The 11,172-nt window shown below is 38.6% G+C and overlaps 3 protein-coding genes across 3 annotated transcripts; 2 read left to right on the top strand and 1 right to left on the bottom strand.

The window, feature by feature from the left end:
• On the bottom strand, positions 1,603 to 2,541 carry LOC18790136 (F-box protein At3g07870). The gene has a single exon (XM_007223989.2). It carries the CDS (start codon positions 2,539 to 2,541, stop codon positions 1,603 to 1,605), a length of 939 nt encoding a protein of 312 aa, XP_007224051.2.
• Positions 4,563 to 5,848, top strand: LOC18790460 (elongation of fatty acids protein 3-like). Its single transcript, XM_007222814.2, has one exon. The coding sequence runs from the start codon at positions 4,825 to 4,827 to the stop codon at positions 5,638 to 5,640; it is 816 nt and encodes a 271-aa protein (XP_007222876.1). The 5' UTR covers positions 4,563 to 4,824; the 3' UTR covers positions 5,641 to 5,848.
• Positions 8,087 to 10,062, top strand: LOC18789346 (putative elongation of fatty acids protein DDB_G0272012). Its single transcript, XM_007222839.2, has 2 exons — positions 8,087 to 9,117; positions 9,169 to 10,062. Exon 1 carries the CDS (start codon positions 8,295 to 8,297, stop codon positions 9,102 to 9,104), a length of 810 nt encoding a protein of 269 aa, XP_007222901.1. The 5' UTR covers positions 8,087 to 8,294; the 3' UTR covers positions 9,105 to 9,117; positions 9,169 to 10,062.

Raw genomic sequence — 11,172 nt, 5'->3', positions numbered from 1 at the left:
CCGAAGCATTGCTGTGAAGCTTTTCCCTCGAGAATCAGACCCGGAATTCCAAGGTCTTGAAGAGGCTGATTACAAGGGTAGAGCTTGGTCACAGCTCTTTGAAGTTTTGGCCACCTTGGCTCACGCCTGCGGCACTCGGTACAAATGTCGTGATCCAATAGAGCCGCCTGCTCATAAGACGTATTGTCCAAGCTTCGGGCCGATGCTTTGCTTCCACACCAGATCATAGCTTATGTGCATCACTGGGATTTCGGGAAGGTGGCTGAGCTTCAGTGGAACGCAATGGAGGACATAAAAAAGCAAGGCAATCATACTCAACAATTGTTTGGTTCTATGGTGTCGACCCGAAATTCATGTGTGAGGACTCCGTGGAAGTGTCCATTGCTATGGGACTCTTGGTTTCTCAACTGAGTCAAGAGCCATGGAAAGGGAAGGTGATCAATTACCATGAAGATTCGCCTCAGCTAGAATTGATACAAGACGGCCACGAAGTATGAGTTTGTGAGGAGGAGGATGATAACATGCGATCATACTGCTTTTAGAGAAATGTTTGATTTGATTCTTGAAGAGGCTGTGAAGAGGAATTTGAAGCCAGAGCAGATGGTCAAGAAGGTGTTTGTGTTCAATCACCCTGGCTTTAAACGTTTTGTGGAAGTCAATGAATGGATGTATATATATAATTATATAAAGTCCAAGTTTGAGGACAAGGGGTACGCGAATGTGGTGCCACACTTTGTGCATTGGAATTTGTCAGAGTACAACAAGAATAAGCCGGTGATACCTTATAAAGGACCAGGGTTGACGGTGTTGACTGGCTTCTCCAACAAATTGCTCAAGTTGTTCCTGGAAAACGATGGAGAATTTGGCCCTGAACATGTCATGGAAGTGGCCATCTCTGGCGACGAGTTTCAAAGCTTGGCTGGAGTGGACTGATCCATGATCCATCATCTCTGTCTCTTTCCGTCCCTCTAATAATCTTGCTAACATGTTTCGACATAGATTCTGGTCATGTTCTTTGTTTGTTTGGGTAACTTCATTCAATGATATTTCGAAACAAACCTGTTTAGAGACCTCTCCCAAGATCTAATGATACTTCAACCAGGTCAACACTACTTCAAAGAGACAGAGAGCATAAACGAATATGTGTGTAGAGTGAGTATTTTCTGTTATGGATATTGTGAAAAATCGGTTACGCAATCAAATGGGGAATTTATGGATGAATGATTGCTTGGTTGCACATATTGAGAAACACATTTTTAGTAGTATAGCTAATGAGGTTGTTATGCAAAGATTAAAAAGTATGAAAACTCTTTGAGAACAATTATGATTGTAATGAACAAGAAATATGGTTTTTGATGTTTTGAAGTATATTGTCCAACTTCGGCAAGTCTTCTTGCATACACTGATATTCACAGAGCCTTAATTATTGCAAAAGATAGATGTTCCGTATATCTCCCCATTTACAGCCTTTTATTTATTTATTGATTGGAAAGTAAAATTGTTTCGCATACACAACACACATTTGAGGTTAAGGCTTTGAAGCAGAAAACAAAAGGAACAAGCCAGAAACAAACAGTAAGGGCGAAAGGAATTGGGCTGAGTTCACATATGGTTTGCACCACCACCACCCTCTGCTGCTGTTACTGGCGAAACTAAAGTCTCTAGGTAAGTAGTTGCTTGGAATTCATCATCTTCTTTACCATTAATAATATTCCTAAATGTCCTAGTCTTGGGATTATATGATACCAAGACCTTTCCTTCATGATCCATCAAAACTTCACCATTCTCTAAAATGCAGACAACCTTCAGCTCAAGTTTATCCACTTCCACGAAAACCTGTTGAGCCAAAATCTCTGATGAAATTTTTATGACTCTAGTCCAAGATTCCTTGACACCATATTCCTTCATAATCCATATGCAAAAATCTGTGTCTTCAGTCGGGTCATTATACAGATAAAGACAATTTCGAGCACTCGTAACTCCCTCGAAGCTATAATCCGTGTTGCCACAATAGGGTAATGGCACAATCTCCTTAAATTCCTCATCTGCTAAATCCAGAGAGGTGATAGTTCCAGACGTTATCCAGTGAAGAGCTCCGTTTAAGAAGCACCCCTGCTGATCAGTCGTTCTCAAATCAGCAAGGTATTCATAAGTCCTCCATGAATTCCTTTTAAGTGAAAAGACATTCATCATAACTTCAGAAGGCCCCTCGGTGGCCAACATTATCTTGTAATCTTCAGTTAAAGAATCATAACCGAATCCGTGAAACATCTTGTCTTGGAAATGATATGGAGGTTGTGCTAACACCTTGGTATCTCTAGTACAAGGGTTCCATAATATAATAATGGAGTTGTCGTCGCCGATTTCTAGACATACCAAGTCATTGCAAGAGCCCAAAATACACAAACACACATCTGGGTCCATTACTGCAGGATGATCAACCTTCTTGATTGCGAGATGACTACCATCTCCATCCTTGGATCCTTCGCAGTACATCGAAAGAAGAGAGTCATTATGTGAGACCAAGAGATTCATGTCCATGTTCATGTTGATGCCTGTGACTGTGTTGTTGAGGTGAGTCATAACAAAACGAGGATCGAAGATGAGACTACGCAATGACTTGCACACACAACCACGTCTTATTAGAGATTCGACTGGTAGCCTTAAGAGTATGTCGACAATGAGTTCTATGGGGATGCTGCAACACCTACACCGAAAGAACCAAAAAAAAAAAACTTGGTTCAAAACTTAGTTTTTGCTTGGCTTCAGAAACTTGTGTGGATCAAAACTTCAATGAGCAATAAGAACTCTACTCAAAAGTATGAAATCCCAAGGAAAGAAAAATGGAAAACAAAACCAATTTGAAATATGAGAGATATCTAATAGGGTTATATAGATTTCTCACTTTGGAAATAATAAACCTCTAATGCTTCTTTTGCGAAGCTTAAATAGTAAATCATTATAGCTCTGTATACCTCTAATCTTTAAATATGGAAATTAGACAATAAATCACTGGTATATATATCTAACACAAGCGTGTCATATGTTTCATGAAGGCTCTTGATGTGGATTACCGAACATTTGAAAAAGAATGTTAAAAAATTCCAAATTAAATTACTCATAAGTGCACGAATCAACGGTAGTCACAAGAAATATACATGAAGGAAAATAATAGAACCTCGAATGGTGGCGTGTCTAAAGCTCTCTTCTTCTAGCATAGAGAGCTTAGACTGGCCTTATATAGTATAATAGAACATAAACTTACTCAAAAAATGTCTGGAAAAACCTACCAAAACAAAACAAAACCCTAAACAACTTAAAGGAAACTAACTGTATGACAAAAAAAGGAAGCTAACATCTAACTTTCACGTACGTTTTGGGGTTGTTAAACCTTCTAAAAAAATTCTGGAAAAATATGGGAATTGTAGTCTGTCTCTTAGCTTTCCAGGCATATATCACACGTCGCTTGGAAAAATCGGGAAAGTCTCCAACTCTTGAATCTCCACAGCAGTGCAGTTTTGACGGGAGGCTGTCTTGACTGGAAATTCTAGAACAAATGACTTCATAAAAAATTCTCAAAAATTCACACAATGATATACAATATCTTAGTTTTCTTCTCCAATTGACACCGTGCTAAAATTCTCCAAAAAATCGATTTTCCGTCAAAAACCTTATAAGTACACAGAAAAGATGAAAATAAGGAAAGTAAAGTACTAATACTCTTTTTAATCAACTTTGCGTACAAAAAACTAAGTCAAAAGAATATAAAATTATAAGGAGAAGATTTCTAATTTGTTTTATTTCTATAGTTTCTCTTCTCTTGATCGCAAACCAAGTGTATTGTACTACTGTGCTGCTCTTGAAATTTAAGTAAATTTGAAGCTTTTTCAATTTTTTTTAGCTACAATCATACAATCAAAGCACTTTATTTGAAAGAACTACAACACTACACCCCATTTTATAAATTTCTCAAGGAGCCAAATTTCTTGGAATATAAGATTTATTCTAAATTTTTGTATATTAACTGTAAACAGGCTATTGAATGGTTTTTCAAAACGATAATTTTAATATCGTAGAAAACATTTGTAGTACATGAGACTTTGTGACTTAAAAAGGAATAAATAAATAAATAAATAAATTTAATCAAGACTATCCTATATGCTCCTAAAAATTAATCGTGTGCATTGTACATAATGGAAACTAGCCTCTCAGCACGCGCTTCCGCGCTTGCGAGAGGCTTTTTTTTTTTTAATATAAAATTTAAATTTATTTTAGAATTAAAAAAATAATGAGTAGTTGTATTCCATAAAAATAGGATCCATTATCTGATTTTAATTTTAATTTTTTTTAAATATGAAAAGTATGAATTTACTACACTATCCTCATTTAATTAATAATTTCAATTCTTAATGTTTGCATTAACCAAGGGCATTTTTTGGTATTTTGAATGTTTCACCATTCTCTACCTTTTGCTTTATATATATAGATTACCGAAAAGGGGAAATACAATCAAATTAAAATTCAAAGGATAAAGTCGAACAATATTCCGGTTTCATACAAGTTTTTTTTCAAAATTAATATTCTAAAATTAATAATTATTATTATTATCATTGAATTCGACAGTGGATTTAACTGAGAAAGAAATTACACATATCAAAAGATAAGAAAATAGGCTAAAAAGAAGGTGGGTAGCACATAATCATCGTCAATACCAATGAGTTTCTCACTTCCTCACCTTATCTTAACTCAGCAGAAGACCCCATAGTTCCCCATCTCAACTACAAACTCAGAACTCACTCCCACTCACTCACGGCAGCGCGTACGATGAACGCCATTTGGTCAACGCTCCAATACTGGCTGGTCAACCACCCATCCATCCTCCACTTCTCATGGGCTCCAGGCCAAACCCCAGCCTCCACCCCGCTCTTCCTCACTCTCTCTCTCCTCTCCTACCTCTCTCTCACCTTCCTCCTCACCCGCCTCCCGCTCTCCCCCATCAACCCTGCCCTCCTCAAACCAATCACAGCCGTCCACAACCTTCTCCTCTTCCTCCTCTCCCTCGTCATGGCCGTTGGATGCACCCTCTCGATCCTCTCCCCCGTAACCCCAAGCCTAGACTGGATCCTCTGCTTCCCACCCCATATTAACTCGACTGGGCCCCACTTCTTCTGGGCCTACATCTTCTACCTCTCAAAAATCCTCGAATTCCTCGACACCCTCTTCATCATCCTGAGTGGCTCCATCCAACGGCTGACCTTCCTCCACGTGTACCACCACGCGACCGTGCTGGTCATGTGCTACTTGTGGCTGCGCACGTGCCAGTCCTTGTTCCCGGTGGCGCTCGTGACCAACGCGTCGGTTCACGTGCTCATGTACGGATACTATTTCCTGTGTGCGGTTGGGATCCGACCCAAGTGGAAGAGGGTGGTGACGGACTGCCAGATCGTGCAGTTTTTGTTCAGCTTCGCGGTGTCGGGTCGTATGCTGTACCTGCATTTCTCCGGGTCGGGTTGCTCCGGGATATGGGGCTGGTGCTTCAATGCGGTCTTCAATGCCTCTCTTTTGGCTCTTTTCGTTGACTTTCACGTCAGGAGTTATGCCAAAAGAAAGAAAATGGGTCAAAAGGATAAAGGGTCCTGATCTTTTTGATCAGAGTGTGGTAGTTGTGGTTGCAAGCTTGCAATGATGCCATTTTTAATGCCATTTATTTAGACGGCAGCGATTGGTTGGATGCATTTTTCCTTCATTTATTTCTCCCCTTGTATCTTGGCTTCTCATGTAACCATTCTTTTCTTTCGTTTTTTCTTCCTCGCCCAACAAAAAATATTGTGGAAATGGTCATTGGCAAATTTGGAGTCATAACTGCAGTATTTCTCTATGAATTTAGAAAAACAATACTTTACACAAATTAGTAAAAAAGAGAAGAAGGGATTTAGTTGAGTAACGTCTTGTTGATTTAATTTCTCGATTGAAGCTGCCCTTACAAACCAAACAAACTAGGCAAATAGGCAAATTTCATTTTGCTTACTTGTGTGACTTTAGTATTATTGAGTCGTGGGCCGGAGCTCTGAATTTTCAATTATGGGAGCTTCATAACCAACTTATGAAATTCAATACGGCCTTTCATGGTGCACCTTGCCTCTTTTTTCTTTTTCTTTTTTAAAATAAAAAACTCCGAGTTGTTTGGATTCAAGTGCATATTCACTCAATAGTAAGGAAAGGAAAAATTAAAATTTCAAAAAAAAAATGGTGGGGGCCAAAAGACCCCATTGCCCATATCTATCAATTTTCCACTTCTTGTTGTCCTCTTCCACCCATCAAAAAAATTGGTGAAGGGAATGGAAATAGGTCTTACCTAGCCCAGTACCAAAGTGGAACCAATGCCTGGACATATAGAGATGATATAGATGAGAGAGAGAGAGAGAGAGAGGGTGGTTGGAAACTGAAGTACATTTCTGGTTACCAACAGAGCAATATGGAGAAGCTTAAATGTGGAGCTGCCCAATAACCTTAATTCATGAATCATACGTGATGGTCAAACATTGAAGAGAAGTGAATTCACACATAATGGGCTCCATTCAAATGGATTGTGCACATACTCCCACTTGTCTCCTTTAATATATGAAGAAGATACAAGTTAGAGGGTAGACCTAGCTACCAATGGCTGATTACTAACACGGATATTGTCCCCAATTTAACTATTGTAATCATACAAAATGTGTATCGATGTTAGTAGTAATGAAACCACTCATGATATGTTTTATTTTATTTTGTGATGTTTTCGATAAAATTTAAAGCCAAACCAACCATATCAACCTCCATTAATTATATATCTATGTATATGATTCTAAGAAAGCAACAGTTTGAAGCTTTAGTAGCTAGCTATATCATCTACTACTGGCATTCTGCTCTCATGGCTCATGAATGAATGCATGAATTTAAAGTTTTTGACTTGTCAATAGTTCACTCACACACACACACACACACACTCAACAAATAATGAAATCAAACTCATCATCTCCACTGTGTTGAGAAGTTTATTTCATTCAATCGGGTTGTACTGAACATATTTCTAGGACCTTTTAGACTTAATAGTCTGCTCGGTAGGTTTTAGTCAATACGTCTACTCGGGACAGTGGAGTTGCGCTATTATATATGTTGTTGCGATCTCTGGTATGATCACCGTTCACAGTGATAGATTTCCTAAATAATTACATACGCGGCGATTAATAATCTTTGACTAAATATTCATCTAGAAACAGAAATTAATGACACAACATACTCGAACAAAGATCAACTACAACTTGATTGCCACCTCTATTCATCCTAGATTATAAACTTTGTCATGCAAAATTGAAGGGCCTCCCAATTGGAGTTCAAAAGGATATAAGTTGATGAATTCGAGGGTTGAATCTTGATGGTAAAAAGTACATACATAGATCATCAACCCCCCATAGGAATAAATAAAAAGCGTCGAACTAAGGCTAGAAGTGGAAGATATTGACTTCTGGATTGGACTAAACTTGAGAAGAACAAGCCGCATGTGATGACACTGACTTGTGTTAGTAACTTTGAATTGATGAGAGTGATATGAATCTGATAGATGGGCGGCACAACAGAAATCTGAACTTGAGAAGGACGACGAGAAGAAATAGATATCGATGGCTAAAATCAAATTTCACAAAAGTAGAAGTAAATAAAAGGTACGTACGACTATATATTTACATATAAAAGATGTGCATGAATTAATCTGTAACATGAATTTGTATTCATATGTGCAAAACGTTTCTCTCACTCCAGGTTCCAACCAACGCAACCACTACCTGATTTTCTGACAAAACATGGAATGCATATAACAAGTGAGACTCCAAACTCATTAAAGATGGAAGGTCGATCCATTACAAGCCCATTTCTCTTTAAAAAATTAGGGTAGAATTCTGGTTATTGTTAGGGTTTTTAATTTTTCACACAGAAATAAATGGAGATGAGAGATAGGCGTTGGTTCAGGGTTTTACTTCTTTTACTGCAGCCAGCTTGCAGAGCTGCTACCTGCTTTTGTGGGCCCCACTTGACCCAAAGATGGTTAAATTTGGGCTTCTTAGAAATCCCCAACACCAGTCCTATGCTTCCCGCACTTCAACACACACCATCTCTTCTCTCCCATAGCTTTCACTTAAAAAAAATTCTCAAGAATCTCCCTTCCCGTTTGCCCGTTTGCCTGTTTGGCCCTTCCGGCGTTGCCTAAACCATCGTTTGACAACCGAGAAACGGCGCCTGAGCCTCCCCGATCACCCATGGACCTCAACATGAACCTCAACATCTCAACTACCTTTCAGTATTGGCTTGTGAAGCACCCAGCCATCCTGCACTTCTCATGGAGCCCTAGTGAAACCCCGGCCTCAAGCCCACTCTTCCTATCCCTAACTATCATCGCCTACCTCGCCCTCACTTTCCTCCTCTCCCACCTCCCTCTCCCACTTATCAAACCCCGCCGCCTCAAACCCATCACCGCCGTCCACAACCTCAACCTCCTCCTCCTCTCCCTCATCATGGCCGTTGGTTCCCTGGTCTCCATCTTCTCCTACGCACCTTACCCTTTCTGGATCATCTGCTTCCCACCCAAAACCCCACCAACGGGGCCTCTCTTCTTCTGGGCGTACATCTTCTACCTCTCCAAAATCTACGAGTTTGTGGACACCTTCTTGATCATCCTTAGTGGGTCCTTTCAACGGCTGACATTCCTCCATGTGTACCACCACACAATGGTGCTGGTCATGTGCTACATTTGGCTCCACACCTCACAGTCTCTGTTCCCGGCGGTGATCGTAGCAAACGCCACGGTGCACGTGGTGATGTACACCTACTACTTGCTGGCTGCGCTTGGGGTGAGGCCTAAGTGGAAGAGGAGGGTCACCGAGTTTCAAATATTTCAGTTCATGTCAAGCTTCGTGGGGTTGGTTTGGATGCTCATCTATCACTTTAACGGGTCGGGTTGCTGCGGGATCTGGGGATGGTGCTTCAATATTTTTTTCTATGTTTCTCTTTTGGCTTTGTTCATGGACTTCCATGCTAAGAGTTATGGCAGCTCCAAGAAGGATTTGTGATCATGATGATGATAATGTGGACAAATCTACCGCTAATTATGATCCTTATTCGATCAGTACTCAAGAGATCAAGTAGTTCCCTTGAATGTATTTTGTGTTATTGATTTATAATGCATCAATTAATTTCTTTCTATTAATTTTCATATTTGAGTAATTTTTTTAATTAATAGTGAAGTGTTGAATCACAGATCTTCTTCTCTGTATATTTTAGTATTATTGTTGGCATATTAGTAGCATATATATATATAGTTGCTATATTTTTTTTGTCAGCATCATCTTTGCCCTAGATAGTAGATAGTAGTAGAATTAAGAAAGTGGTTAACACCCCATTTTGCTTCTTTTTTTTTAAAGTTGTTTTTTTTTCTTCGGTCGTAGTTAAGAAGGAGATGTGGGTTTTCTCACACACTGCCAAAGTGCTTAAGTGTCATAAAAATTCAAACATGAGATCGTTGATCCTTTTTCACCGAATTAGACTCCGTTTACTTGTGTTTTAATTTGTGGGGTTTATATGAGGGTTTGGAAGTCATAAGATGCAAAGGGACACGCATCCCTTTTCTTGGAACGCAGTCCTTTTGCGGTAAGTCAAGTGTTAATTGCGCACACAGGGGACAGACATAAGCTAGGGCCTGCCATACACTGTAGTATGGGTTGCGGATCATATTTTGAGCAAGGATAAACCATATAACCCCCCAATGCAATTACTTTTTTTTTTTTTTTTGTTCAATACCCCAATGCAATTACTAGTAGGTGGTTAAATGCAAACAGTATAGTCGTCACTTCATAATAATTTTATTAACAATTATATAGTAAATGTTTATTGGAAAATAAAAAGGGAATGCACAGCCATATCATTAAATGCTCCATACTCAAGACCAATGTCTTTTTTTAGTCTATTATTTACTGTTGTGAGATTGAATTTTCCTTTCAAAAACTCGTGTTATTAATTCGGCCCCTCCACACATACAATCCTAGTTCCGTATATATATGATATCAATTGTTCATACGATGGGTCCTTATGGCCAGCTATATCATTAAACACATGTGATGTGTTTGGTGCTTTATATTTCTTTAACCAAAACTGAAAGTACGTTAACTTTGAAATCTTTGCTGGTATGCAACTACTAGGAATAGTTTTGTGTGATTTGAAGTGCCTTTGATATTATTTAGGACGTCCTCTCAGAAGATTAATTACAATAATTAGAATCGAGTTCATTTATTCGTATCGTCAAATTTCTATTAAAACAAATTAAAGGTTAGATACATGATATTATCTATGAATCTGTAATAGTTAAACTTAAAGATATATATAGATGATATAATCTATGAATTTACAATAGTACTACAAGGATAAACATTAAGTAATAATGCCAACACATGTAGAGAGGAGCCAAATTCTTGGACTTTATTTTTTCTTTTCTTTTTGAGTTTAATAATTGCTAACTATATATACGGTACACCATCACCGCTCATTATCCATGAGTTTATTGGTGGGCAGGGGTCAGAATGTAGGCAATGTCATTCCCCTCACAAACTCAGAACTTCTTCGAGCTCCATCCCTAATGGATATATAAGGGCGGCTTTGAAGATGTGCAGGTGGTGTTACCACACAAGATCCCCAATTTTTGAGGATTGCACAGAGCATCAGTGAACCCATGAGCAATCATACAACATTAACACTCCTTACCACTAGACCATGCATGTCTTAATGAAAGATAATTTTGCTCATTATACTTATTGTTTATAACATCAATTCATTCATGGTAATTTTAGTTTTAGTATTTTCATGTTAGATAATGTGAGTGTCTAATTTAAATTTCGCACGTAACTCTCAAAATCGCACTGTTGTCCAATGAATACTTTATGATATTCTTGTCCCTTAAGAAAATTAATGCTTCAAAATATATAGGTAGAATCCGACAAAAAATATAAATTAAGAAAAAGATAGAAGTGCCACCAAATTAATTTTGTACGGAAAGTTGTAAAAGACTCAAGCGTCAAAGGTTCAGATCCTCTCACCATGTGCAAAAACAATGTATCTCACGCGTTTGGTTTGTGAGTGATTGCATAT

This window comes from Prunus persica, chromosome G1 (genome assembly GCF_000346465.2).
Source record: "Prunus persica cultivar Lovell chromosome G1, Prunus_persica_NCBIv2, whole genome shotgun sequence".
Classification (NCBI taxonomy): Eukaryota; Viridiplantae; Streptophyta; class Magnoliopsida; order Rosales; family Rosaceae; genus Prunus; species Prunus persica.
Note: the sequence above shows the minus strand (reverse complement) of the source record. Positions and strands in the feature narration are given on the sequence as shown.